Here is a 27,501-nt window from a genome sequence, read left to right on the forward strand (position 1 = left end):
TGCAACAGCCCCAGGGTAATATCATAACAAAACAAGATCACCTCTCCACAGAATTGTTGAACATAATCACCATTAAGGTGGTCATTTTAAACAGTACACATGGCTTCATTAGTAATTGTAATTCAAACAAAATCTTAGAGAAACAAAATCCCTACAAGTAGAGCATTTATATTCAGCAGCAAATTTCTTGGTAGCATAGGTTCACAAAACACTACTTAACCATATACACTAAGAGCACCTACACAACCAAATATTGTTCTTTACAGCAATTCATCTTTTCTGACACCATATCCGACGACTGATACCTGCATATTATACCTTCGATTCCATCTATACCGAATAAGATGCTACTTTAGAAGACAACTGATAATACAAACAATACCAATCTGAACTGCTGACTCCAATGCCATCCCTTATTTCTTCTGTTCAATGGATGGCGCTACCTTGGAGAAGGCCATCTCTAACTTGGGCAGCAATGTCCCTCACAGCCCCAGGACCATGGGGAATGAACACAGAAGAGGATTTCGAGGAGGCCCCGATCTCCTTCATTGTGTCGAAATACTGTGTCACCAGAACCATGTCCATGACATCCTTAGCTGTGGTTCCTGGCACGTTGACAGAGAAGGCAAGCACGCTGTCCCTCAGGCCATCCACAATGGCCTGGCGTTGCCGTGCTATACCCAAGCCAGACAAGTACTTAGATTCTGCTTCTCCTTCAGCCCGCTTAATCTGCAGTATCTTCTCCGCTTCAGCTTTTTCATTTGCTGCAACTCTCATTCTAGAAGCTGTTGCAATGGGTTAAAACATACATGTAAACCAACAGCACTTTGGAAAACTACGAAAGAACGTATTACAATAGGTTCAAAGCATCTATTTTGACTATGATAACAACCTATACTTGCCTGCGTTGATCTCATTCATTGCTTTCTTCACGTGATTATCAGGCTCGATATCCACGATTAGTGTTTGAACAATTTTGTAACCATATGATGACATTGCCTGGTCACAGAGACAGAATGCTGAAGAAATGGTAAAAACATAGAGGACCGCAGTAGACAAACCAATTACCTTTCCAAGCTCATCTTCAACAGCTCTAGCGATATCATTCTTCTGCTCAAACACATCATCCAAATTCAGCTTTGGAACACTAGCCCTGATGACTGAAGAAGTGGTACAAAATGTCTGTTAGGCACCTGGTATGTATGGTCCTGTGTTTCACTATGCACATGAGAAGCGGGGTCCATGTATCTCCAATAAAACCAGTTCTATGGATGGTCCCAAGTCCAATAATATTACAAGATTCACATTTTAGAGGATCCAAGAGTAGCAGGTAAAAGCAAAGAATAAAGTCCATCTGACTGTAGTAGCAAGAAAATAAAAAATGATTCCAGGTTCATGTTTCTGTTTTCTAACAGAGGATTGCAGACATGAATATCTCGATCTAAGAAAACAAGTATTGGACATTGGAAAAGCAAGAATCAATCAGGTGTAATCATAAGAAAAGCAGAGCTTTGAAAGCTTCATCTTGTAAGGAACATGACCATTTTAAAATTTAAATTTTTTGTTCAATAACATCCTAATAGAAATTTACCCTTTTCAGTGGTGGCCTTCCGATCAGAATATCAATGAAAAGAGTGGCATGCATAATGTATAGTACTAATATAGGTGGAGAATATTTTTTGAAGGGCCTAGCATCAAGTAATTCAAGATGTGGTCCACCGGCCATCTCAATCTTATACGGAGCTTTGAAAATCACAAAAGCTTTTGTCCAATATTAATATATAAATATGGATGCAACATATTTAGCAACAGCAACAATGCTAAATATTATGGAAACAGCCTCCCTATCTGAACGTGGATCTTCCCTAGACACCACATCGGCAGAGACATTGTGCTTTAAACCACCTTGTTATATGATAAGTGATGCTTTAGACTCTTACATGCACATCACTAGCAATATAAGAGTTGTGCATCAGAGCTTCTCTGAGATGAAAATTAAGAATACAATCTCAAGAAAAAAGTAAAGAAATTAAAGAATTCAAGCACGTTTTAAGTCATTTTGCAGAAGACACTAGAAAAGTCCACTCTAGGGTACCACAACGAAATTAACAAGACTGAATGTATCAGAATCTTAGTGAGAATAAAGGATTTGATGCTAAATTGTGAAACCGAATAACATCACCATCAAAAACATAGGATTGGATTTGCTCCTTTGTGTTGCTGAGCCTGTAGAATGCATCAGATGCCTGGTCAGCAATAGCATTGTATTGGATAGAAGCAACAACCGTAACAAATACATTATCCTGAAACAAGAAGGAAAACCACATTAAGTGGTGTGGTATGTATACTTCATGGCTAGCATTTGCAAATTAAAGAATAATAAAAATATAGAACCTACATGACCCAAGAACGGTAAAAGCTTAAACGTACATTTTGTCTCTATAGAATTTAATTGTTTGGGTGTATGAAAATTCAGACAGGAACTTAACTGATTTCACATTTTTGTCTCTGAAAATGATTACTTGAGTACATCAGAGTTCACACAGGAACTTAACTGATTAAAGATGCTCTCTGTTTGCTATTTGTTGACTTTTCTTTGAACGTTTAACTTTTAAGCAGTTCCAAATTTTCCGGCTTATACTGTTTGTACATACACAGAGGATTTGATGACAACATTCGGAAAAGTGTGCAAAGATGTAATGAAGATGAAAAAGGCTACAAACCTTTGTCTTTGTTTCGCAACGAACATCAAGTTGTTGCACACGGAGTGAAAGATAACCAGCAATCTGTTTCCCCAAACACCATGGCAGGAAGTGGCATCCGGGCTCAAGCACATGATCAAACTTCCCAAAAGTTTCTCTCATGGCCACAGTTGACTGGTCCACTTGAATGCAACAAAATGCCTGGCCCATTGCTGTCTAGATGACATAAAAAGTAGCATGTAGAATTAATTAAACTTAACCAAGACAAATGAGACTCATACACCAGATGGATCTAAAAAAACCAACATCCCAGACTAAGACTGGTGATTACCAAAAGTGTCTTCTACATTCAAAGAAAATCCAAGTTACAAACTGCCACAGTTTGCTAGATCAACTTAATGATAGTAGGAAGCCACCAAACCCAATTACATGTGCAAACCATATGCTCCAAAAAAATTGAATAAAGAACACACCAAGTAAGTCAAATTCTTATCATAAACTATTATTTTAAATTACACTGTATCAGAAAATTGAAATGTTCCCAAAGAAAAGATGCACTCAACTTTAGCAGGATCACATTCTGCCAAAGTAAATCCATCAATGATACTTGATGTTCCAAGTTTAAAAAAAAAAGGGGGGGAGGGGAGGGACAAATCTGAAGCCACATCTTCCCCAAAACCCTGCGTAAATTACTTCATTCAATAACCAGGAAGTCTCCTTTTATGGTAACTAAAAGTTCGAAGCAGAAATTTAACAACAAAATAACCAAACCTAGAAAAGTAAATAAACATAACTGCCAAATTATTGTTCACCATGACCCAATTGATCAGCTCGCGGAGTCTACCACAAGCAAAAGATATCATCTTAAGAGTAACCAGGTCAAGATGACGAGAGACAAGTGCTACCAGTTCAGGTTGCAGCACGTCAAGACCATCCTAGCTGGAACGCCAAAAAGAGAACTCTCTTTTCCGGTCTTCGTTTATTCAATTCATGAAGGATACAAAGCCAGCCAAGTACGAGAGGCAGGGGGAATAATAAAAATCGCGACTTTTTTTTATTCATGGAGATGCCACATGATAATGTAATGAACATCTTAGAGCAAAGGAACGAGAGAACCACCAACAAATTAAAGTAGAGAATGAAGGAGGAGCAGGAAGCTGTCTCCTCACCTGATCGAGTGGTGAAGGGCGAATCAGAGATGGAAGAGGAGGAGGAGGCGATTAGGGTTATTATAAAGAGAGAAAAGGGAATTGTCGCTTTGGTAAAGTGGTGGAGAGGGCGACCGGCGTGGTGGTGGCTTTCCGTTTCGTTTCGAGCGCATTTCTTGATGCCTTCCGAGCAATGACGCTGTGCTCGAATCACGCGACACGGGCGGCGGGTGCCAAGCTTCCTGCGAAGCGCCACGGCTACAATATGTTCGGTGGGGCCCCGATTCCCCCACCCCCACCCACACCCCCAACTAAGGGAGAGAACAAAAGGCGGAAGGGGGAGCGGAGATACTTGTTGGGGTGTTTTACGTAAAGGAAAGAAAAGCGACTCGAGGTTTTCCACGTGTCAATTTCTGTCGCGATTTCCCCAAATAACTATCGACTGTTACAAAGAACAAATCCCAACACTCCACGACAGTAAATAACTTCACATTTTCCATTTAAGTTTATCTTAGATTTATGAGTACGATACTTCATCGGATCTAATGCATCTCTCTCTCTCTCTCTCTCTCTCTCTCTCTCTCTCTCTCTCTCTCTCTATATATATATATATATATATATAGTTTATCCAAAACAAATGTACAAAATAGGTGCAGAACGTAATGGATCATTTGCTCTCCAACCAACAATCATATTTTATTGTTAGTTTCAAAAGCAGAATGAGGTCAAAAAAAATCTGAGATGTCATCAAGCCATGTCTGTTTCTGGTTCAGAGATGACTGACTTCAAGAGGCTCCTTCTCGGTATCCCACACCAAATTTGTTTCATACTCTGAAACATATTCCTGTAAAACATATTTGAACGTGAAGGATTTTAAGAAGAGAAGTCTCCCTAAAACAAAAATATATGAGTTGATATGATACGATATGATCGATATTCAAAATCAATCAAGACTCGACACATAAAGCCCGGTTAATAAGAATCAATCACCATGCGCTCGAGGTAAGAATATTCATTGAAATATTTTTATTTTAGGAATATTCCCCTAACTACGCTGGATTCGTCGTAAAGAAGTCATCCTGAAAAGCATCCATCTCTTGGAAGATCGAATTCTCAGGTTCTCCATGTCAAAATGAAACTGTACCTTTTCCATCGAGTCCCACGAAGATTATTGTTTTAATCAATTGAAGAATGATACATGAATGTTATTAAATCATTTTGCACCTCATCAGCCAAAGGTTTCACCCAAAAAGAGTTCAAGAAGAAGGATGATGATAAAGTCACCTCAAACTTTCTGATGAGTTCCTTGGCTGATGGTGCAGATATGATGATGTTGCGAGCAGCTCGAGTGATGAACCCTTCATCGACAGCCATATCGACGAAGAACAAGAGTGAATCGTAAAAACCATCGATGTTTAAGAGCCCAACCTGTTAACCATAGATAACAAGTAAGAAATGAGCAATGACCTTGATTGACTTATAGAGAACTTGAGATTTAGTATTTTTGGATTTAACAAAATTAATGAGCTACTTATTCCATCATGTCCAATCATACAAATATAACTACCTACTTGAGAAAAAATCAATCTTCATATATTACAAAAACAAAAAAACAAAGTTAATATGTAATCATATAATCGGGACAAATCATTTATCTTTGGGAGTTGCTTGTACACCGTCTGTCACAAAAAAAAAAAAGAAAAAAGGAAGAGTAAGAAACTCGTCTCACCTAATAAAGCCGATAGCATTGACAACGACTACTAATGTTGTTGAAGTCATAATCGATTACACTGAATATGATCCACTTAGGGTGCACAAGTAAATTATTATTCGAGTCACATCGCCATGTAAAAAAGCCTTACGATCACAGATTTTGTTATTCGCAAAAGGAAGAAGAACAATTCTCATCACGTGTAACTTTTCCTCATTTTCCGATAAAATCATGTGAAAGCTTTAGTATCTTTTTGGATCATTCTAATCATAATATAAATGAAGTCTTTGATTTGGAACAAAAATACTAATTGCTATCGACTAAAACTTTGCTTTACCGGTTTCTTGTGGATTCCCAGCTGAGCCCATGTAACGACCTCAAGAAGTTCTTCAAGCGTTCCATACCCACCTACGAATTATAAATGCTTGAAATTGAGATGCTGATACGGCTAAAATGGCACATCAAATTGTCATGAGCTCACCTACTCGGAGCTAAAGACGAAGAGATGATAGATACCAGGCAATGCAATGAAGGCATCAGCTCGGCGAGCTGTCTCAGCTTTCCTTTCATGCATGTCGGAAACAATTTGAACTTCTCCGACAGTTTGACTGGTTATGTACTGCAATCAGATCAAGCAGCTAATGTTAACACTACATGTAATTAGCAGAGTAGGAAGGGAAAGTGAAATATCACCCACCCACACCTCAGGTAATAGTGATCGGTTCCAATTTGGTAGGGGTGAGAAGGCTTTCAAACCAAGAGAAAAATCTCGGAGATCATTAATCAAGGAATACATTAAAAGGTCAATATAAAATTTATGTGGTTCGACAACCCTTAGCCATAATATTTTTACTATATGAGGAAAAAATTGAAGAGAATATCTTTCTTTCTTCTCTTGAGTACTTAACCCAAATCCAAAACTCTTGTACTTCTCTTACATAATTCACCTCCCAACCCTCTGATCTGCTAGAGAAATTTGTATGAGCACCCAAAGTGTTTTTCCTTGTGTCTCTCCAAAACTTTGAGATACATAGGATATTTGTAGAAATAAATCATAATTAATTAAGGATTATTTGTTTACTTAAATTTCTAATCATCATCCTAATCCGTAAGTAATTTTGAATCAAATTAGTGCCCTAAAATACTAACCAAGTCTAACACAACAAAATATCACAACACACAACACTAATGTGGTTTTCACCTTCATTCCTTTTCTTCTGAAAAGGATCTTTGGATATCTATCAAAAAGGTAGGTAGTAATCAAGTTATAAGAATACATGAGAGCACGACATAGATGAGCATATGGTTTGAGAAAGCCAAAAGGAAGGAGAGTCCAGAATGCAAACAACTCTACATGCAGTTTCCGGGAACAAAGCTACAGTCATGTACTTTCAAAAGCTTGCGAAATCTACATACTACTACTGCAAAGAAACATCAAACCTTGTCATGATGCAGAAGGTATACATAATTAAGATATATCATATATAATTAATTCAGTGGTGCAGACAAGGTCAAGGAACTCACCTCTCCTGCCATGGAGGACTTGCTAATGACCCTGTCAAATCACAAGTGGAAACAGACATGAACAAAGCAGCAGCTTGAGAATAAGAAAGATCCATCCAACGATCCACATGTCATGGACCAAACCATGGGGAAAAAAAAGAGGAGGAGAGCGAGCTTCGAGGAAAGAGGATGAGTGGGCGTGAGGGAATTTTTTATACCCCAAGACATGGCGGCCTCCTTCATGCACTGCTTGGCAAACGATGCCCATTAATCCTATGTTGCCTCCCCCATACACCAAATCAATGCCACTCTCCACCTATGCAACACCAAATTAACGTGTTGTTGTATATGTATTATGATAGAGGAAAAGGAGGCAGCTGAGTTCTAAGCAAGTACATGGAACCAAGACTATCTCCGAGAGCAAAAGAAAGGAGATGACCACTACATGCAAGACCTTAGCTGAGTTCTAAGCAAAGAAACAACGGCTACCGCTACAGAGGATGAAAAGCTCGAGAAGGTAACAAGAATCCAAAGTCATAGTTCTTGGAAGAACATAGACATCTGAATCCTCATAAACCCATCATAAAACGAGGGATTGGAAAGAAAGAGAGGGAGAGTCACAACTTGGGTTTGTTTAGGGTGTTGGGCGTGGTCTTTGGAAACGGAAAAAGGATGGATTGCGTTACCAGCTGCCTTCCGAGCTCGATGGCGGCCTCCTGGTAAATGGCCTTCCGCCCTGGTTGGTTCCCGCAGAAGACGCAGATCTTTCTAAACCTCGATCTCTTCTCTTCCACCACCGCCGCAACCTCAACCTTCTTCCCTTTCTCCCCTTCCATTCCCGTTCTCCTCTCAGCTCTTTCTCTCTATCGTGGGGAGTCTCAAAGCGAGACCATCGTTCTTTATATAGAAGAGGGAGAGGGGGAGGGGGGAGGTGATAAAGCTAGGAAGGAAAATAATGGTGGATTCGACGGCGGCTCACGTGTGTTTTGTTGACGATAGTGGAGAGTGGCTGGTCTCCGCTAGTAGAACACCGCGTATTTTGTGGGCTGCTACAAATGAGAGGGCTACGTATTTGGTATGAATTCCAGATTTGTCATATACAATCGACTGTTCACGTCTCAACGCCCGATTGGTGCGGTCAAGGGCCCCATCGGTGGGTCCCACAGGGTCACCCGCGCCGATTCGCTACTTTCGACAGGCAAGCTTGGCGGCCGTGAATCGCGGAGTTCGAACCGAACCCGGTTCACGAGAGGGCAATCGGCGGTCGACGTCGATGACCTCGACCGGTTCACTGCACCGCCCGCCGTGACTTCGTATCCCGTGGAAGGGTGGCAGCATATGAGAAGCAACAGTGACTGCTGCAATCATTATGTTGAATTGCGTGAAGGACATGTCATGTCGTGTGTTAAATTCCGGTGCAGAGATAATGCTCTTCCGGAGAGACTCCTTTTTAGCTTCCCGAGAAGAACCAAACCCGATAGCCGCCTGCTGCCGGAGACCCAATTCACTTTGTCTGGATTCGATGGATGGACGGACGGATTGCTACGGATGCAGATTTTTTTTGGCGGCGTCTGTCCGAGTTCGTTTAAATTAAATTTATGCATCTTTTAATCGGCCTTAATTCACCCAAATAAACGAAAACGTTGACTGTTCTGATTATGATTTATTTATAGGCGAATAATTTACTTTTCGAATAAAGTTATAGGAACTCACCCGCTTCACTGCAATCACATTTCATAAACCGATCAAAAGAGGAAACGGATTCGGACTTCTTTTATAGAATCCGACCCGTTTTAACCATGCCAATTATTACGTGGTATATTCCTTAGCGTAATATTCTTTCGAGATTCTCTCTCTCTCGGAATAAACGAGTCGCAGAATCCATACCATCGATGCCGAAGGTGGCGGCGGCTTCCTGCGTGTGCGGTGTGAATGGACGAGGCAAGACGTGGAGGGCGGCGGCGCCCGGGGCTGAAGCTCCTTCTCTTCCTCCACGCTTCCCTCTTCCTCAACGTCTTCTTCTTCTGCTACCTCGTCCTGTCCCGCCACCAGCCGCCGCCCGGGTGGGCTCGCTCCGCCGCCAGGGACGCCGAGGCCGTCGCCGCGATCGACTGCTCTGGCCACGGCCGCGCCTTTCTGGCCGGCGGAGGTCTCCCCGCGTGCGAGTGCAACGCGTGCTACTCCGGCGACGACTGCTCCCAGCTGCTGCTCGACTGCCCCGCCGACGCCGACAGGTGAGACGCCCGTTCCCAATTCTGCATGGTATCAACGTCGCCGACGCGATAATTCAAATCTCGTTAAGAGAAGAACAGGAAGAAGTTCTTGTTTGGCTCAATGGTGTTTGATCAGCTCATGAAACAAGCGAGTGATTCTTGCTTGCCTTCGCAGTGAGGATCCATTGTTTTTGGAGCCATACTGGCAGCAGCATGCATCAACCAGCTCGATCGTCTTGCCAGGATGGCAGTGCATGAGTTCTCAGACCATGGGCGGTGACTTCATTTCCGCCGAGCTCGACAGGCATGTTCGTCTCCTTCACAAAGCTGCGGAGAACGCAATCACGGATGGAAAGTTCATCCTCTTTGGATCAGAGGTAGCCGAGCTCCTCCATGCTCTGGTTCACGCCCTCTCTGCCGACAATGCCTCCTCATCCCCTGCATGTCTCGTTGCATCGGCTCCCCACAACCCAGTAAGTATCCTGCAATTCTCAACAGCTTATTTAGCTTCAAACACATTCATCAGCACACACATCAGTCAAACCTATCAGAAAATGTAATTTGCTGAGCATGAACAACACTGTAACAACACAATTCTAAGATTGGTGTAGTGATCAACCTTTCAATTGCTTATGCAGAGACCATAAAGTTAGTATGAAGTTATACTTTCTTCCGGTATTCATTTGCAGTTTGGAAGAAGACAACATGAATGTATAGGAATTAGATCTAATTATGCGAAAGGATCAGTCTCACCTGCAACAAAGATCATTGAGTATGTCACTTCGCCGAACGATCCAGATGGGCTCTTGCAGCAATCTGTTCTCGGTGCATCGGCAGTGATCCATGATCATGCCTACTTTTGGCCTCACTATTCATCAATTCCAGCTCCAGCAGATGAAGATATTATGCTGTTTACCATTTCCAAGATCTCAGGCCATGCTGGTATCAGGCTTTGGTATGTTCCTCCACATACACTTCAATGCATTTTGTGCCATGAAACCTCCTAGTTTAAAGCAACAGTAACATACTTGCAACTTCACCTATTGGGCTTGAGTAAGACTTGGAGGACAAGCAGTGATGGAAATCCTAGCTGTGACTGAGTTCTGATAAATTGTTGCTCCATAGCCTACAAACATCAACATTAGAAAGAAACAGAGCAAAAACTTATTGTAACAACAATTGTTTTTCTCTTTTCCTTCAAAGATAATAAATTAATCACCAGCGATCTTGTAGACAAGTTGACAATGTCCTAAAGCCAAAAGCTAATCAGGGTTAAATAAATAGCAACATTACGCAACAATCTCTTTTATTAGGCAAAAATGATAATATAGTTCGTTGCTGTATTTTCACTCTGATGTAGGTGGGCAGTAATAAAGGATCAGAAAACATACCAGAAAGCTGCAGAATACATGTCTTTGAACACCATGGTTGTTTCTTGTGATGTCCAACTTAGAGTTCTGAAGCTCATCAGAGTGGTGATAGCAGAGATGGGAAAAGGAGGAGGCATTTTCGAATTTGGTTACAAGACACTGAAGACAAGGTGGAGCAAGTTGCATAAGCTCGTCTCCTCTTCCAATCGTTTCTCTATCCAACCACTCCTTCCTCGTTATTGCAACTACTTCAAAAGGATCCGAGACCCATCTCCAGGTAATAATGAGGAAAAAAAGCTACCATCTTCCCTTAAGAAGGATTACTGAAGCAGTTTTTAGATATTACTAACACTCAATCATGCAGCTTATGCTTGGCTAAAGTGCGAGACGGAGGAAGACAAGGACTGCTATTCTGTGCTTAAGACATCGGGCATCACCTCGCGCTCTGGTACACTCTTTGAAGCCAACAGCCATTACACACGCCTAAGCCTTGTTAAGACAGAAGATGACTTTGATTTGTTGACGATGAGGATGGAGGCTCTCTTATCCAAGGAGTTGATTGCATCCTCGTGAGACCCTGAACAAGCAATCAGGAGTGTCAGTACTTGTATTCATGCATCTTTGTTGTTGTATCGCTTGCTCATATTAGCTAGCAACTATGAGATCCTCGGTTTATCAAACTAGATTGTATCATGCTTGGACAAATAAAAACTGGTTTATTCAGCAATGACTTGTATTTTGTTAACATATTTTATGACACCTATGTGATCAAAGTGAGTGTAAATGGCCATATATGAAGATGTAGGATAACCCAAAAGATTGTTCCACGGAATACCAGCATAATAATTCTCCAGTGACATAAGTACAAGGTTTGTGCACCTACCTCTCCTTCAGGCTTGCTCAACTGAGTCCATTTTGAAGGCTCAATCTCCTTAGATTTGATGTCATTTACGGCATCCTTGTAATAGAACTGGTGAAGTGAGAAGAATTACTTTTCAGCATTGATACTTGAATCACACCATTTCAACTTCTGTTCTTCATTCTCATCTCCCAGAGTTGCCCTTCAACATCTTTAGCCTCGAGAGAAGTAATCCATATCACTCTACTGTCTGTATCTCCAATGTGAATATAATGGACCAATCACTGCCAACATCCTTCGATCTGATAGAGTAGTTCTATTTCTTCTGAATCCTTCAAGTCAAAGCAAGTCCAATTTGAGGTACGAGCATTCTGAAACAAAGATCGATCCTTTTCCTTCCCCACCCAAAAGCTTCATTGTCAAAGAATGGATCCGCTTTGTGGCCACTAGAGATCGTAAGCAACCACAAGATTTTAGCACAGTACTACTCAAAGAGATCCCGTAGGGATTCTCGAAGAGCCTCACAACGCGGAGGGGCTCATCGTTCTACGCAGAGCAAGACATCATGGCTGCCCACGAGAACACGTTCCGGTCGCCCGAAGGACTGGAATCAAACAGATACCGCGCTTCCGTGACGCGAATCGACCTCGAGAATCGATCGATCATCGCCGTGTAGGACGTCGCACTCGTCGGAGGCATTTCGGCGAACAACTTCGAGGCAGAATCCAAGCGGCCCGAGTCGAGGAGTACGGACAGCACTGCGTTGCCGGAGACCTGGATTCTTTGGGCCTTCCCTACGTGGCCACTCTTCCAGAACACCATCATCATCTTCGAGGGGAGGAGCGGAGGCGTGGCAACAAGCCCATGTCTCGTGGACGGCGAGCGGATGCATTTCGACCGAGAAATTTCACCACGGTAGAGGTTTATATGTTTCTCGACACGGCCGAGCCGAACCACCCCGCTGCTCGTCGCGGCTGAGGTGGTTAACATAACGAGACCTTTTTAGCTTTAAATGGGCCGGGCTTATTCCCAGAAAACAGCAACGTGATCCAGTGGCCCACAACGAAGGTGTTTGATGAAATGCGCATCCTGAGACATTGTCACCTCCATCAATATGGCCAATGCATCTCCCAATTTGTGCTGGATGATCACCTATCGATCTCTCTTGCGCCCCTTGAAAACCCGTTGAGGAATCCACTGATTTCTTAGTGGGGATTGGCTGCTTCTGAGAGGAAAAGACTGTTGTTCTCCATATTGGAGAATCTCTTTGCTTGCAGTTACATTCTATCAACTCTTAAAAGTCATCTTCCGCTGCAAAACAGCCCAAATTGATAGGGAAGTTCATGATGAAAGCGAATGCTTCCTTTTATTGATAAGAGTTTACACTCCTCATAGACAATAGAAGTTGTCTTGACTTCATAATTTGAATTGAGATGCAGCTTCATAAGTCCCTGTTGTGTTTGGTATATGATTTGATGTAGGATTGACCCATCTTGACCAGTACATCTGATATAGTTTAGGGAGACTTGTTTGATGATCTGGTGCCACATTACATTAAGCTCCAGCTGATGCAACACCTTGGCAGAATCCCAGAATTCAACATCTACCTGCAAGTACAGCGGGAAACATACCCAACAAACTTGTTGTACATATTGATGAGCATTTTGTCAAACACTTGGTTTACTTGCAAACTAGACAATTTACAAGCAACTTGCTTATAGGCTAAAGTAATGTGTGTGTGTGTTGGGGGGAGGGAGGGAGAGAGAGAGAGAGAGAGAGAGAGAGAGAGAGAGATGGGAGGGAATTCTAACAGTTGTTTCTTTGTTCATTCTGATACATACAGAGACCTTCCATTGATCAAGTAGCAAGTAAAGGTCATGAAGAATTGCTTGGCCATCTTTGTTGGTTGGTTGATATAAAGAATTGATTCTAAATGTCAAGTGGTGGAGAATGTGCATGGAAGATGTGGGTGAGCTTTCTTCTTGGTTGGCACCACACATGACATGCTCTATTATGTCCCACTCCACAGATAAGCCTGAGCTGGATTTTGGAGCCTTGGACTGTCACTTTCAGAAGGAGATCAGAAATGTGTTTATTCAATGAAAAAAAAATGATGAAATATGGAAAGAAATATGATAGCATTTAGCTTCTTCTATGAGAAATTTTAATTTATTTCTCAAGTTTCTTCAAAATTGTGATTCTGGTCTCCCTTATGAGGTGCTATCAGTATTTATTAAGGAATGAGAAAAATAGGTTGAACCAAGCAGACTTCTTAGTTCTCAGTAGGACAGGCATTAGGTATCAGAAGCAGAAAAAAAATATAAGACAAAGATTAGGTTTAATGAATGTGACACAGAGTGTTAATCAGCTGTAAACTTGGTGGTTCCATGATCTTAGAGTTGTCTTATGTTAACCATCTTCACAAGTGATCCTCCTTGCTGTGATGAATGAAAAATCACACATTGGAAAGGCTGGGTCAGAAGAGAGACAGGAAAACAAAGAACCCATGATGAATCTAACCAGTCCATGGAACATCTAACTAAAGAGGAAAATGAAAAAAAAAGAAAAAAAGAATTAGTGTTCCATAAAGAAAACAATAAATTATGGATATCAGACTTAGTTTTCCTAGAAGCATTAAATGAGCTAGTTAAAAACTTGGAGAATGCAGTCCTTGGTATTAATTGCAGTTGCAATTGAAAATGTTCCACGCATTACTTGGGCATTAACCATTCATTAACTTTAATTTTGTTTTGAAGTTATTGATTGTTATAATTCCATCTAGAAGCAACTCCATCAAGTATGCAAAGAAGACAATTTGGTTGGTTCTCTCACAGAGAATCTAATCTTTTACTCATTTTTATCTTCATCTTTAGCAATAAAGCCAGGGGACAGTGGTGGGACCTGTGAAAGGACAGAGCACTAAAAAATACACCAACCAAGATGAAGCAGTAAAGCAGATAAGGACTGACAACTCAAAACATAAAGGCTGTGATAGAAACAGAGGGCCAAAGCACTATAGCAGGTAAAAAAAAAGTTACAGTGCGACAAAAAGACATTTAGTGCACAGGAGCTATCCTTTTTGTACAAGAAAATGAATGATATACCAGAATTAAAGATGTACAGAAATACTTTGTGTCTCCACTCAAGACAATGCACCACACAAGTTTATAAAAGACTACATCCTTATAAAAGAATTTTCCTACTTAAATCTAATAACAGGATAAACTGAGTCACTTGGAATTCAAATTATTGGTTGGGCTAAGTAGATCTATGATAAAGATAAAGTTTGTTCCTGTAGAATGCATATAATAAGTTTTGGAACTCTGCACTCAATTTGGCAAGAAAAAGAGTTCATATTACAGAGGTGTCTTCAGCTCCAGCATAAGAAAACCATTTTCTCTCTCTTTTCTAGAAATCCTTTCTCTCTCAGATACACACACACAAACATCGCAGCTATATATTCATCCAATGCCTAATACTATTGCTTTCCTTTTTACACTTGAGAACAATTAGACACCAGCTTGTATTTTGTTATTTCAAGCAAAGCATGCTTAATACTATGCATATAGTAGTACTATGTAGACATGAGTACGTTGCCAAGGAGCAGAGGCTTTGTTTGTCCTACAGGGTAGAAGATGGCCTTATCTACATCATGTGAGGCTGCACGACCCACGAGCAGATCGTGGTCTACTCCTCTACGGTGTACATGGGCCCGTCCTTGTTGTCCTCCTTTGGGACCCGGCCGGGTTGGACCGGGCCCGGTCTGGACCCACCAACCCACCTAATAATTGTCCTGTGACAGTGAACCGTCAGCCCGTCCGTCTCCATCACCATCATCTCCGAGATGGTGCACGTCATCCTGGGCCCCGTTGCATCAGCAACCGTCCAAATTGCAGGACTGAACAACCGACCCAGTCCGGTCCGGGTTCGAACCCAAACCCGACTTATTAGGTCACGGATGATACTGCTCAGGTGGTTCTCTTTATACTTCTCTCTATAAAGAGAGAAAGGGACGCGGGCTTCCTGCTCCCCCATGCACGTGGGCACGGCCAGCATCCACCTCTCTCTTTCTATATGCCTATTTATCTAAGGGAAGATGATGTACACGTGTGGAACTCCACCACACAAAGTTAATAGGAAGTTGTAGTAGAGAGATGAGAACCAACACCTATTCATTTTTCACAAGAAATTTAACCTTCACTTAACTGTAACTGTATATTGACTTGATCCTCATTCAATCAAAGTTGTATCTGAGCTACCAAGTCAAACATCATTCCAATCCAAAACCTTAGATTGCTTAGTATAATCTACCGGTAAGATTATACTAATCTCTAATCCATCTACTATTTTTTTTTCCAAAAAAATTATGATAAACAGATATAAGAAATTATACCTCTTCTGCAAATTAGTAAAGGGTAATAACAATCAAATCCAAGTGCAGTTTATTTTAAGAAAAACAAATTACCTCATCGAAATCATTGGGGCCTAAAGATTTAATCACCATGAGACATTTAGGTGATCCATGGCACTCATGAACAAGACTGGAGGCACCAGCTGCCTCCATGAACAAAGAGTTGAAGCAGGATGGTGACGGCCTCCTGCCTGAAGGAGACCCTGCAGGGTTGGTAGGGGGGCAAACCCTCCCCATCAGCACGCCCTTGTGCCGCACCCAGTGCCATGGAAGCGAGCTGTAGGTGCAGCCATTGTTTTATCCACAGTTTTTTATGCTTATCCACTCACTGTGATCATCCTGGGCATCGGTACATCTCCTCACCTCAAATTTCGATTAGAAGAACGGAGAACTACGGTGATGTTCCAACTTACCGTGCAATTTGCTGCTCTTTGCTCCCTCCAGCTCTCAAATCTTGTGCTTTATCTTGGCCTCTCAAAAACTGCTACTTTGTGACTTCCATGAACCTCTGTGTTCTCCCAATGCTTTGCCTGCATAATTTCATTCATAGTCAAGAACAACAATTAACATAAAAGGACTCATTTGATCGATAAGCACGTGATTTTTATCAAAAGAAAACCTCGAATCATGTGCATGAAGTAGAAATTAATCAAATCGATACACTGTAGTTCCGGTTCTATCATCCTCCTTTCGTCTCCATCAAGTAGTTAAGGATGTCTACACCAATTAGCGCACATGAATTTGGGGAGAACAGCCATGGACTCCATGAATAAGCTCAAAATAACTGCCACGATGCATGCATCATCATTTATCTACAAGACAAGGTTCAAAAATCCTTGGTTCCCATGTGTTATGTCTTTTTATTCCTGTAGAAGGCAATGATATCAGCGTCAAGTACTGAGGACAGCCATTATATTAGAAACTCATCGATCATAGTGTCATAAAAGGACATTTTTGAATATAAGTAGATGCTTTTTGTTCATTCATGATTCATCCTTAGAAGATTAATCTCATGGCCTTCCAGTGCTGCACAGTAGACCATCAAGTGCATTATGATTGAAATGTCCTATGTCTTTCATATCCTTTTATCTGAAGGGGCAATGGTGGTCTTAGAACAACACAATGCTTCCTAGGGCCCAACACATCATGACACTCCTTGTTTGCTAACTACAGGGTGGAACTTTATAGATTGCAAAGATTCACCCTTACACCACAACACCCATGATGATGCAAAGTCTAGTCCCAGATGGGCATCCTCATTCAGAAAAAAGGGTTGCTGCTTCTCATCGTAAATTATTAGCATGTCCCACATTTCAGAATTCTTTTCAGAGAGACTGTGTTTGCATCATCTATGATCTCTATTGAACAACTAATGGAACTCATTACACTCCATTTGGTAAATGGATGGAGCCATGTTTGGCAATGATTGATGTAAAGATTGCTTTAGTGGTCCTTGTTCCTGCAACGTCTTTAACCACCTCAATTAAAACTTTCTTACTTTTGCAGAGGGCCCTCCACTCATGAGTTCATGGTTACAACAACATTTGCATGTTTATATCAATTAGCTTCTCTCCACTTGTCTATCTTATGGAAAATTTTCTCAATAAATATTAACTTTCATTATTCTAGTTGGCCATTCCCAATCAGAGCACAATCTTTATGTCACTGTTTCTGAGATCAAACCTCTGAAATCTAACTTGTATATCTAAAGAGGAAAACTTAGGCTTCTTACCTAAATAGTATTCTCTTTTATGTACTCAAATCTCACTTTTTGATCTACCTAAAGTGCATCTTTATCTTCTTCCGCTTTATAGCTTAATCTCTGCTGTGCTTTTTCTAGCTTAGTCTTCTGCCAAGACCATCCCTAGTGATCATCGACAATCAACAGATCAATGAAGCTCCAATAGATGAGCAAGTAAAATCACAGCAAGAGTGAATCACTACAGCTTGGATCTGTTGATTAAACATTTGTCATAGTTGTGATGCCAGCAGTACTAAATAGCATATCATTCAACAATTTGGTGTGTTTTATTTTATAACTCACTATGGCTTGCAATGTTTAATGGTCACAAGATACTTGGACAATGACAAAATCTTCATATCTCCTAGTGATTTGATAGAGATAAATGGACAGTGACATAATCTTTAAACAATCCTTTGACGCATGGCAGTTGTAAGTTTTGATTTCCTGAGGAGTTCTTAGGTTTCTGGATTGAACAAGTGTTGAGGCAAAAGCTGGAAGCCAATTTTCTAACGGAAAAGTGCACATGCTAGACTTAGTGGACTAGCACTCGAAGCATTTAAAGCATACACCATATGGAAAAATATGGTGAATATATGTGGTAGGTAGATGACCTATTTAACAAAAAAAAGAATCCAAAGCGACTGCTAATGACAACAGTCAATTTTGAAATTTTAAACAACTTAGATCAAGAGCCAAAAAGAACCAAAGTACTTTTCTCAAACTAGTTCATAATAGCCCTGTTAACAATTATATTCACTACGATGTGTTAATAAGAATTTCAGCTAATTTTACTAGAAAAAGTGAGTCAGTCCAGTCATGGTGTAGTGGTACTCGGTCACTTGTCTCTCGTTCCTCTAGCCAATAAAATTGGCAAGGAATGAAGATACACGGATTTGAGTATTCTCACTAGAAGTATTCTGTGATGCAGATGAAGCTAACAGAACTATTGTGTAATCAAATTTCGGACAAAGTAATTCTAGACAAAAAAAAAATTCGCTTTTTATGTACAGAACTTGTGACAAGACTAGAACAACATATATGAACGAAAAGGAAAGGGAGAAAACAACCTTGTTTTATAGATATATAATATGATCTACACTGAAGCTACAGGGAAAATTTTTCTCATACTGCTGCCAAGGAAAAGGCCAAAATGGTGTTTGGGGAGCCTTACTGAATGAAATCAACTCCTTCATGTGGGAAGTATATTTCCTTCTTGAATTCATCTCCAGCTCTAATCCTTCTCTTCTTTGCTCTCCTTCAAGCTCATATCCCCCTCAGAGAAGCCACCATCCATTGAGGCTGCTGGGGCAGAAGATGTGGCGTTCATGGACAAACCTGCCTGTATCTCCTTGAACATTGTCATCACCCTTAGCATGGTTGGTCGACGCAATGGCCGATCATCAAGGCAGGAACAAGCGATCTTAAGATGCTCTAAGAGCTCAAGTTCAAGAGAGGGATCCTCCTTCAATAACTCTGGGTCGAAGACATCACTTATTCTTAGTTTGGAGTGCTGCTTGACCCACCCCACCAAGTTGTTGTCACCAAAGTCCATCGAGTCCGTCGGCCGCCTCCCAGTGAGCAGCTCGAGCAAGACAACACCATAGCTGTAAACATCTCCCTTGGTGGTGCAACGAAAGCTCTGGTAATACTCAGGTGGAACATAGCCAGGGGTGCCTGCTAGTGCGGACACGCTCAGATGCGTGTCCACTGCACTCATCAGTCTTGCCATCCCAAAATCTGAGACTCTAGCTTCTAAATTCTCATCAAGAAGAACATTGCTGGACTTCATATCTCTGTGAATAATGTGAGGAATGCAGTTGTGGTGTAGGAATGCTAAACCTCTAGCTGCCCCCACGGCTATCTTCCTCCTGGCTGCCCAGTTCAGCTTGATTCCAACCTTGTTCCCGTCATGCAAGACATCTTCTAGACTCCCAAATTTCATGTACTCGTACACTAAAAGTCGTTCTTCTCCAACTTTGCAGTAGCCCAACAGCGGAACTAGGTTGCGGTGCTTGATCCTTCCAATGGTCTCCATCTCAGCTGTGAACTCACGGTCACCTTGCCCGCTAACATGAATCAGTTTCTTGATGGCAACAACACTGCCATCCTTCAGCTGGGCTTTATAAACATCACCGAATCCACCAGAACCAATTAGGCTATCATTATGGAAGCCATTGGTGGCCTCAACCAGGTCGGCGAAACAGAGCTTTCTGAGAGGCATCTCGAAGGTGGCAAGGTTGATGACCAAGGCATCCTTAGTTGCTGTAAGCTTCCAATTTGAATTGGCAGTGCCAGAGTGAGATCGGCTGTCAAAGTAGATGTCCCGCGAGCAGTTACTGCTATCTTTCTTCTTCTGTCGTTTCTTACTCTCCACTGCGATTATGATCAAACCAAAAATGCAGAACAGAGAGAAGAGCAATCCCATAGCAACACTCCCGGCAAGAGAGGCTTGCCTCCGGTTGGACTTCTGATGTTGGGTGCTCGAATTCGCACCAGCGATGTCCTCGCAAGATGGGAGAGGAAACCCGCAAAGGCCTGAATTGTTCTCATATCGGTACCGTGGGAAGGTTGCCAACTGACCTAGCTCAGGAATCGATCCATTAAGCTCATTGTTCGAGAGATCAATCTCAGCCAACATAGCAAGGCCTGAGAAGGACGAAGGGATTGGTCCCTCAAGAGCATTATGAGAAAGATCCAACACGGCTACATATCGCAGGCTCCCCAAGTCCGTAGGTATCAAACCTGAGAGGAAGTTGTGGCCAAGGTTCAGGATCAGAAGATAGTACATATTGCCGAGCTCCTTGGGAATCTGGCCGGTCAACTGGTTGAAAGAAAGGTCGAGGAAGAGCATCGAGCCATTGTTGTTGAAGGTGTACTGTGTGAGACCCTTGTAAACCCTGGTGAAGTTACAGAACCGCCGGCTAGGCAACCGGTCAAGGTCCTCCGGCCGGATGCCAGCGAACTCAAGGAGATTACCTGTCCCACGGCATCCACTGGTCCCGTCATTCTTCAGGTACACGTACGGCTCGCCGGTGACCAAGCCCACAGCGATTTTGCCGGACTGTTTCGCCAGGGTCGGCGGAATCGATCCACTGAGCTGGTTATTGTTGAGGTCCAGCCATACCAAGCTCTTGCAGTCTCCGAGCTCCGGCGGAATAGGGCCGGAGAAGGAGTTGTTACCGAGCTTGAGAATGGCCAAGTTATGAAGCTGCCCGATCCACGGGGGGATCGTTCCACTCAAGTGATTGCTCGACAAAGAGAGCCAGTTCAAATTGGTGCAGTTGACGAGCCCAGCAGGGATCGAACCGTTGAGGCCATTGTTGTCGAGGATGAGGTTCTCAAGGGATCGGAGGTTGACAAGCTCCGGCGGGATCTCTGCCTCGAGCAAGTTCTGCCACATGATCAGATCACGGAGGGAAGGCAGCGAGCCCAGACCTGAAGGAATGGCTCCGGTGAGGTAGTTGAGGCTGAGATCGAGGGTGACGAGGTTGGTGCAATTTCTCAGAGACTCCGGGATGCCGCCAGTGAGCTGGTTGTTCTGGAGGTCGAGCGTATTCAAGGCGAAGCTCGGGTTCGGGCAAAGCTCCGAGGGGATCGATCCCGACAACCGGTTCGAGCTCAGGTCGAGCACTTCGAGCATCGGCATCCTCGTGATCGAGTCCCCTAGGCTGCCATTGACGTCGTTGAAGGCGAACTCGAGGATCGCGAGGTACGGCATCGAGGTCAGAGTTTGGACGGGTAACTCGCCGGAGAAGTTGTTGTTGGAGAGGCTGAGGGTTCTCAAGGAAGTGCAAGAGGAGAGGTCGGAGGGGAGAGTACCGGTAAAGTGGTTGGAAGAGAGATTCAGGTAGGCCAAGCTTCGGCAGTGGCCGAAGACCCCGTCGCCGATCACGCCGGAGAGGCCGCTGTACGAGAGGTCCAGGTGCTGAAGGTAGGAGCAGTTGGTGATGGCCAGTATCCCGCCGGAGAGGCGGCTTCCGACCAGGTCGAGGCGGCGGAGGGAACCGAGGTTGGAGAGGAGCCACCGGAGGTCGAACTCGCCGGAGATCTTGTTGAAGGAAAGGTCAAGCGTCTCGAGCTGGAACCCGACGGCCGCGGGACTATCTCCCGCGGCCATAGGTGGAACACCAACAGAGTTTCCGGAGAGGTTGAGAGACTTCAACCCGGAGCAAGCCGCGGCGAGAGAGGCCACGTCGGCGATGGAGCCCTGGAGGCTATTGCCGGAAAGATCTAGCTCGGCGAGCCGGCCGCCACAGCGGACCCCAGCGACGTCCCCTGTGAGGTTGACGGCGCGGAGGGAGAGGCTCACGAGGCCTCCCAGGGCCAGGATGGAGGACGACACCGCGCGGAACTCTGCGCCGAGAGGAACGGACTGCAGCGCAACGGCAACGACGCGGCCTCCCGCGCCGCACGTAACGCCGGAGAAGGAGCAGGGACCGTGCAGTGCATCCCAGCTCGGGAGCAGCTGGGGGTTTGCTACTGCAGTCTTGAACGACATCAGGAGGTCCAAGTCTCCGGCGTCGCTCGATCTGATAGCGACGAGGAGGCTGAGGAAGCAAGCGAGGCGGAGGAAGGAACAGCGGCGGAGCTCAACACCCCTCATGGCGTCGACTGGGTTCTCCTCAATGTTGGACTTGAGTCATTGGAGAGGGTGTTGGACTCGCGCAACGGCACAGAGAGAGAGAGAGAGAGAGAGAGAGAGAGAGGGGAAGTTTGGGAGGGAGGAAGGGGACGAGGTGTTTGTACCGATGCTGCCTGACTTGGGATGCGACAACGTTACGACTTAGGTGACGACACATCGGTATCGCTCACCGAGAAGCTCCCCGTCCTCATTTGCCACGTCAGTATTTCCGTCCTTGCAGAAAAATAACAATATTGGCGTATGCTTTGCATCTATCGTTATACATATCGTGTGTTTTTTTTCTATCCGTTATATACGTCATGTGAATTAGGAGAATGTGACGGTTTTCTGACCTGTGACAGTGATATAAATCACTATTCTGAAATATCGCTTCAAATATACTCCATCATACTCTGACAAGCCGACACATCCGTGCAAGTCATATGACACAAGAAACCAACATGTGTGCAGATGCCAGCTGGAGGGCATTCGTGGGGCCTTCCCATAGCCATCATCATTTTTGAACGGCTACGAAAGAAGGCTACCGAGTGATAGATATCATCTTACAACCGCTACATACAATTGTAACGGTTTACACGACTAATTCTATGATATCGGTGGAAGGCTTGGAGTTCACTGTGGCCTCTCAATGTGCTGTTTGAATGATGAGCGTGGAGAAACCGGAGATTGTGTGGTCGTCAGACCATGTCCTGACACAGATGAGTCTATCCGAGTAGTATGGTCCTGTTGAATCCCTCCCATGCCTGGCAATAATAATGCAGTCTATATCTCATCAGCATCAGGTTCTGCTGATCTTCAAGTTGTATCGTGCAGGTTCTGAAGCTTATCTTCTGCATGAAGCTGCGGGAGGGAGAAGGATCAACGATCGACCAACCCAATTGGCCTGTAAAAGAAGAGTGACAGAATTAACTGCAAGATGGATGGAAATTGGATAAAAAAGAAGGGAAAATAAATACTTAACTCAATCGGATCTGTTTCTCTGTTCATGGAAATGGTATCAGGCTCTGTCAGGAGATGTAAATTTCAAATCTAATTGCTAGCAAACAAGAGAATAAGTCTTATGAATAAATGGCAAAATAGCAGCATCAATAGCTATTTACATAAAGCGACTCTCAGATCTCAAACGAACATTATGGAAGACATCTTTAGGTCCAACAGCAGAAGACAACTCGAAACAAGAAACTGCAAGTGGTTCCAAACGAAAGAGCCATCACAGCAGTAGCTCTTATCAAACATTCAAATCGGTTCCTAAAATAGCCCACCATGAAAGTTATGTACATGCAGACATCTTGACCTTTTTCTTGTTCTTGTCATCCTGACTTGAGGGTGGCGTATGGAGATCTAAACCAGTACTAACCAAGGCTATATAACTATATACATTGATGAATGAAAAGAAATTACTGAGAGCTTAGGTAGAGAATTTCATAGATAAGATTCATGTTTTGGACTATCTGGGTTCATATCCATAGAAGAATCATTGAAGCTGAGAGAATGAAGCTCCTGGTTTTGGTTAGGATCATGGCTTCTAGCACCAGCATCTCCAGTGGATGGACCATTTGTATAATATCCACCTCCCTGAGCAAGGCGATAGTGTGGAAGGCTCCCACAAGCAGAGCTTGAAAGTGCATTTGAGAAAGCAGAGCTTTTTGCATGATCGGAGTCACCGCTGCGAGGGGCGATACCAGTTGAGACCTGGCCAGATAAACCGGGAAATGGTTGGATGCTTGAGTTTGTAAAATGACTTGCGGATTGGGTTTGTTGTTGGAATTCCAACATTGGTGATGTTGACGAATCATCTCCTCCGTAGCCCATCTCATTCTGCATGATGAAAGTAAATTCTCAAATGATAGTTTGCAAATACTAACAAACAAAACCATTAGTATATCAGACAGACTTCTTTTTCTATATTATTTTCCTTTCCATTACAATAATTTGTGTCTAAGACACTCTTATATGGACCAGAAACTGAAACCTATCAATTGCACAACAACGTGCTAACTACCAAGATGCCTCCCTAGAGACTTCTTGCTACTGCAATAACCAAATAAGAAAGTATGAGAAATGAGCAACAATGTGAAGCACATAACATTCAGAGACTTGGAAAAGTAGAGTGATATAGAAACAATGATATGATAACCTCCTCAATCTAATTGGTATCATCATCAACAAAGGAGATTCACTATTTGTGCAAACCAAGTGGAAGAAACTCCCGAATAAACAAAACCCCAAATATGATCTACTTAAATTTGATATAACATTTCTAGAAAGACAGCATTTTGTAAGAAAAATACATCTATGTATTCATGCTCCCTGCCACCATAATCATGACTATATACATATACATATATATATATATACATATACATATACATATATGTATATGAATATGTATATATATGTATATGTATATGTATATATATGTATATATATATACATATATATACATATACATATACATATACATATATATACATATTCATATTCATATATATACATATATATACATATACATATATATACATATATATACATATACATATATATACATACATATACATATATATACATATATATACATATACATATATATACATATACATATATATACATATACATATATATACATATATATACATATACATATATATATATATATACATATATATATATATATACATATATATATATATATATGTATATATATATTGGGACTCATGACTTCTTGACTCTTCTAGTTGTTGCAGTAGAACAAATGAGAAGATAATATAGATGGAGAAGATACAACAAAGTCAACTAAATAGAAATCATTATAGAAACCTGGATATGGGTGACAACATCAGCTACAGTCAACCTCGATTCAACTTCATGTTGTCTCAAGATCCACTGATAGAGCTTCTCCTGTGTTAATGAATAATATGATTAGCTTTGCATATGATAGAGCAATTTGAGACCCACTAGAAAAAGTAATATTTGAGAAGAAAATTCAGATACATAATACACCTGCTGATTGTTGATTATTTAATACATGTTATACCTATACATTGGGAGTGAGAACATAAAAAAAGGCTGTGTTACATACAAGAAATGGCAATTTCGGTAAAGTTAAAGCAATCACATAGAGGCGGAAACCAAACATCCTAGGACCTTATGGGAAACTTCAGTCAGTTAAAGTGATTCCAAGTATAATTTGCAAGGGATGGACTCCATTCAAATCTTTAGAAACTAGTATACAGAGTGATTAGTTTCTTTGTCCTCCTAGTGTTATTACATTTTGAGTTCTCACTTTAGACACAAGTAAGAAGTTGTTCAACAGCATAACACAACATCAAGGTCCTTGAACTAAATTGACTACCAAAACCCACAGAATAACACTTCGAACAACTTCCCTTGATCTAAACCACTCATAGTTCCAAGTTGTGATCTATGAAATCAACAATGTCCCAAACAGAAGCAGAAGACTATGGATTCCATTAGTTCATTGTGATAAACAAAGGGCGTAAAAGAAGAACCATAAGTTCAAAAATTCACAATGTATCTTATGAATCTACAATAGGAAATGTTGCTGCTTTCTTAACTGGTTAAGTAAGAACTCCCCTTTCTAAGGAGGAGTTTGCAGAACTGAGGGGTAGTCATTAGGAGAAAGTGCAACTACAATGAACGGTGCAAACAGATCATTCTTACTTATGGAGATTAAATCTAAGTCAAAACAGCGTTAAGTAGATCAGCAATAAAAGGTAGTTCAATTATCATCGCACGTAATTTCCACTTCTGAAGCTTGCAGCATATAACTAAGAGGGTAAAAACTCCAGTGCAAAACGATCATCAATAAGGTTGAACTGATTGTGGAAACCGCTTAATTCATGTAAACGGCTTATCCACACGCAAAATAGCGATGCATCACATGCAACTTGTGGTAGCATTTGATCGCTCCCGAACAATAGAATCAAACCATGATTCACATAGAAAGCAGCATTGAAAAAAATATTGTAGGAAAAACAAAGAAAGAAGATAAGACGCATCCTATGAACAGAATCCAATCAGCCAAGTCTCAAGCACGATCAAAGGAACCAAAAACATATCTTTTGACGCCACAACAATAACAACAACAGCAGACCGAGGGAAACAAAGATCCAAGCGAAATCCCCGCAGGATCGATCATCGCCGATCCGGAGAACAGAGAACCAGGAATCATCGAGGTACGATCGGGGCAAGAACCAAATCATAAGGATGCGGGAGGAAAGAAAAGGAGGGAGGGGAGGATGAACCAGGGCGTGGCGCTCGCCGGCGTCGAAGGAGAGCGTCTGTTGGTGCATGGCCTGGGTGTAGAGCTGGGAAAGGGAGTTGGCGGCGCCGCAGAAGGTAGAGTAAATGGTCCGGTCCGCTTCGTCCATCGGCGCCACCTCCTCTGTCTTCCTTTTCCTCGTCATCACAAATCCCACCGATCTCTTATCACACACGCGATCGGCTGGGCCGAATTGATCAATCGAGACCCAGAGGCGAACGGAACCTTGGAGAGAGAGAGAGAGAGAGGGCGATATCTTCTTCTTCCTCCCCGTGGAGTCCTAATGCCCTCCAACGACGCCAGATAGCGAGAAGAGGACCGAGGCGAAGGGGTTGCTTTTGTTTTTTGTTTTTAATTGTTGTTTTCTGTTTTGGATTTTGGCGTCTTGTGTGTTGCGGCGTTGGCGAGCGCTGAAGGAAACTGCTGCGTGTTTTGTTTTCGCAGAGGGCCTTCTTTCGGAATATTCGACACGTACCAAACATACCACTACCCAAACTCAACTTCCTACGTGGTTCTCTCGTTAACCCTCCCTGCCATGTGGGTCCCACGTAAAGGAAGGGGAGATTCGTGTGTTTTTCCTTTTTTAATTAACGAAATTATATGGCAGGTGCTTAATTTTGTACAACTTTAATATGAACCAATTCGTAAACGTTTCAACCAAAAGTGGCATTAGGTTAGCTGTTCGAATTATAATTTAATTTTAAAATCAAAATGACCAAAATTTTCAATTCTTAAACGTTGCAATCAAAGGTGGAATTTGGTTAGCTGCTGGAATTATAATTTAAATTTAAAATGATCATTTTTTTATATGAGTATAATATGGAATATATTAACGATCAATCATCATCCGACATATAATCAGCATGTGGAAACTATCACGAAAGGAAAATGTTTAGGTCATTCTTTTCGTTTGTTT

General features: G+C 42.3%; 4 protein-coding genes and 1 long non-coding RNA gene across 15 annotated transcripts; 1 reads left to right on the forward strand and 4 right to left on the reverse strand.

The window, feature by feature from the left end:
- Positions 1-134: 134 nt before the first annotated feature.
- On the reverse strand, positions 135-7,942 carry LOC103990005 (hypersensitive-induced response protein 1). 9 transcript variants are annotated; one of them, XM_018828280.2, is made up of 11 exons: positions 7,751-7,942; positions 7,283-7,380; positions 7,086-7,116; positions 6,078-6,180; positions 5,899-5,969; positions 5,135-5,278; positions 2,724-2,918; positions 2,183-2,303; positions 1,069-1,160; positions 903-999; positions 135-785 (listed from the first exon to the last, which is right to left on the reverse strand). In XM_018828280.2, exons 1-11 carry the CDS (start codon positions 7,898-7,900, stop codon positions 427-429), a joined length of 1,461 nt encoding a protein of 486 aa, XP_018683825.2. In that variant the 5' UTR covers positions 7,901-7,942; the 3' UTR covers positions 135-426. The 9 variants fall into 9 exon arrangements, with proteins under 9 accessions (XP_018683825.2, XP_065045667.1, XP_065045666.1 ...); XM_065189595.1 differs by having other exon boundaries at positions 6,047-6,180; positions 7,086-7,380; positions 7,751-7,788; XM_065189594.1 differs by lacking the exon at positions 7,751-7,942 and having other exon boundaries at positions 6,047-6,180.
- An 821-nt stretch (positions 7,943-8,763) lies between these two features.
- On the reverse strand, positions 8,764-13,502 carry LOC135677360 (uncharacterized). The gene is made up of 5 exons (XR_010514671.1): positions 11,531-13,502; positions 10,669-11,224; positions 10,031-10,403; positions 9,445-9,759; positions 8,764-9,319 (listed from the first exon to the last, which is right to left on the reverse strand). It is a non-coding gene; the product is annotated as an uncharacterized LOC135677360 (long non-coding RNA).
- On the forward strand, positions 8,997-11,374 carry LOC135677358 (tryptophan aminotransferase-related protein 4-like). The gene is made up of 5 exons (XM_065189599.1): positions 8,997-9,298; positions 9,453-9,750; positions 9,967-10,232; positions 10,638-10,924; positions 11,012-11,374. The coding sequence occupies exons 1-5, from the start codon at positions 8,997-8,999 to the stop codon at positions 11,218-11,220; spliced, it is 1,362 nt and encodes a 453-aa protein (XP_065045671.1). The 3' UTR covers positions 11,221-11,374.
- A 2,384-nt stretch (positions 13,503-15,886) lies between the features above and the next one.
- On the reverse strand, positions 15,887-22,364 carry LOC103990003 (brassinosteroid LRR receptor kinase BRI1-like). 3 transcript variants are annotated; one of them, XM_009409001.3, is made up of 4 exons: positions 18,833-22,364; positions 16,537-16,783; positions 16,331-16,447; positions 15,887-16,256 (listed from the first exon to the last, which is right to left on the reverse strand). In XM_009409001.3, exon 1 carries the CDS (start codon positions 22,262-22,264, stop codon positions 18,893-18,895), a length of 3,372 nt encoding a protein of 1,123 aa, XP_009407276.2. In that variant the 5' UTR covers positions 22,265-22,364; the 3' UTR covers positions 15,887-16,256; positions 16,331-16,447; positions 16,537-16,783; positions 18,833-18,892. The 3 variants fall into 3 exon arrangements, with proteins under 3 accessions (XP_009407276.2, XP_018682365.2, XP_018682367.2); XM_018826820.2 differs by having other exon boundaries at positions 15,887-16,447; XM_018826822.2 differs by lacking the exon at positions 16,537-16,783 and having other exon boundaries at positions 15,887-16,447.
- A 983-nt stretch (positions 22,365-23,347) lies between these two features.
- LOC135677361 (uncharacterized) lies at positions 23,348-26,878 on the reverse strand. The gene is made up of 3 exons (XM_065189601.1): positions 26,569-26,878; positions 25,121-25,201; positions 23,348-24,121 (listed from the first exon to the last, which is right to left on the reverse strand). Exons 1-3 carry the CDS (start codon positions 26,728-26,730, stop codon positions 23,726-23,728), a joined length of 639 nt encoding a protein of 212 aa, XP_065045673.1. The 5' UTR covers positions 26,731-26,878; the 3' UTR covers positions 23,348-23,725.
- Positions 26,879-27,501: the final 623 nt, after the last annotated feature.

This window comes from Musa acuminata, chromosome BXJ1-6 (genome assembly GCF_036884655.1).
Source record: "Musa acuminata AAA Group cultivar baxijiao chromosome BXJ1-6, Cavendish_Baxijiao_AAA, whole genome shotgun sequence".
Taxonomy (NCBI): domain Eukaryota; kingdom Viridiplantae; phylum Streptophyta; class Magnoliopsida; order Zingiberales; family Musaceae; genus Musa; species Musa acuminata.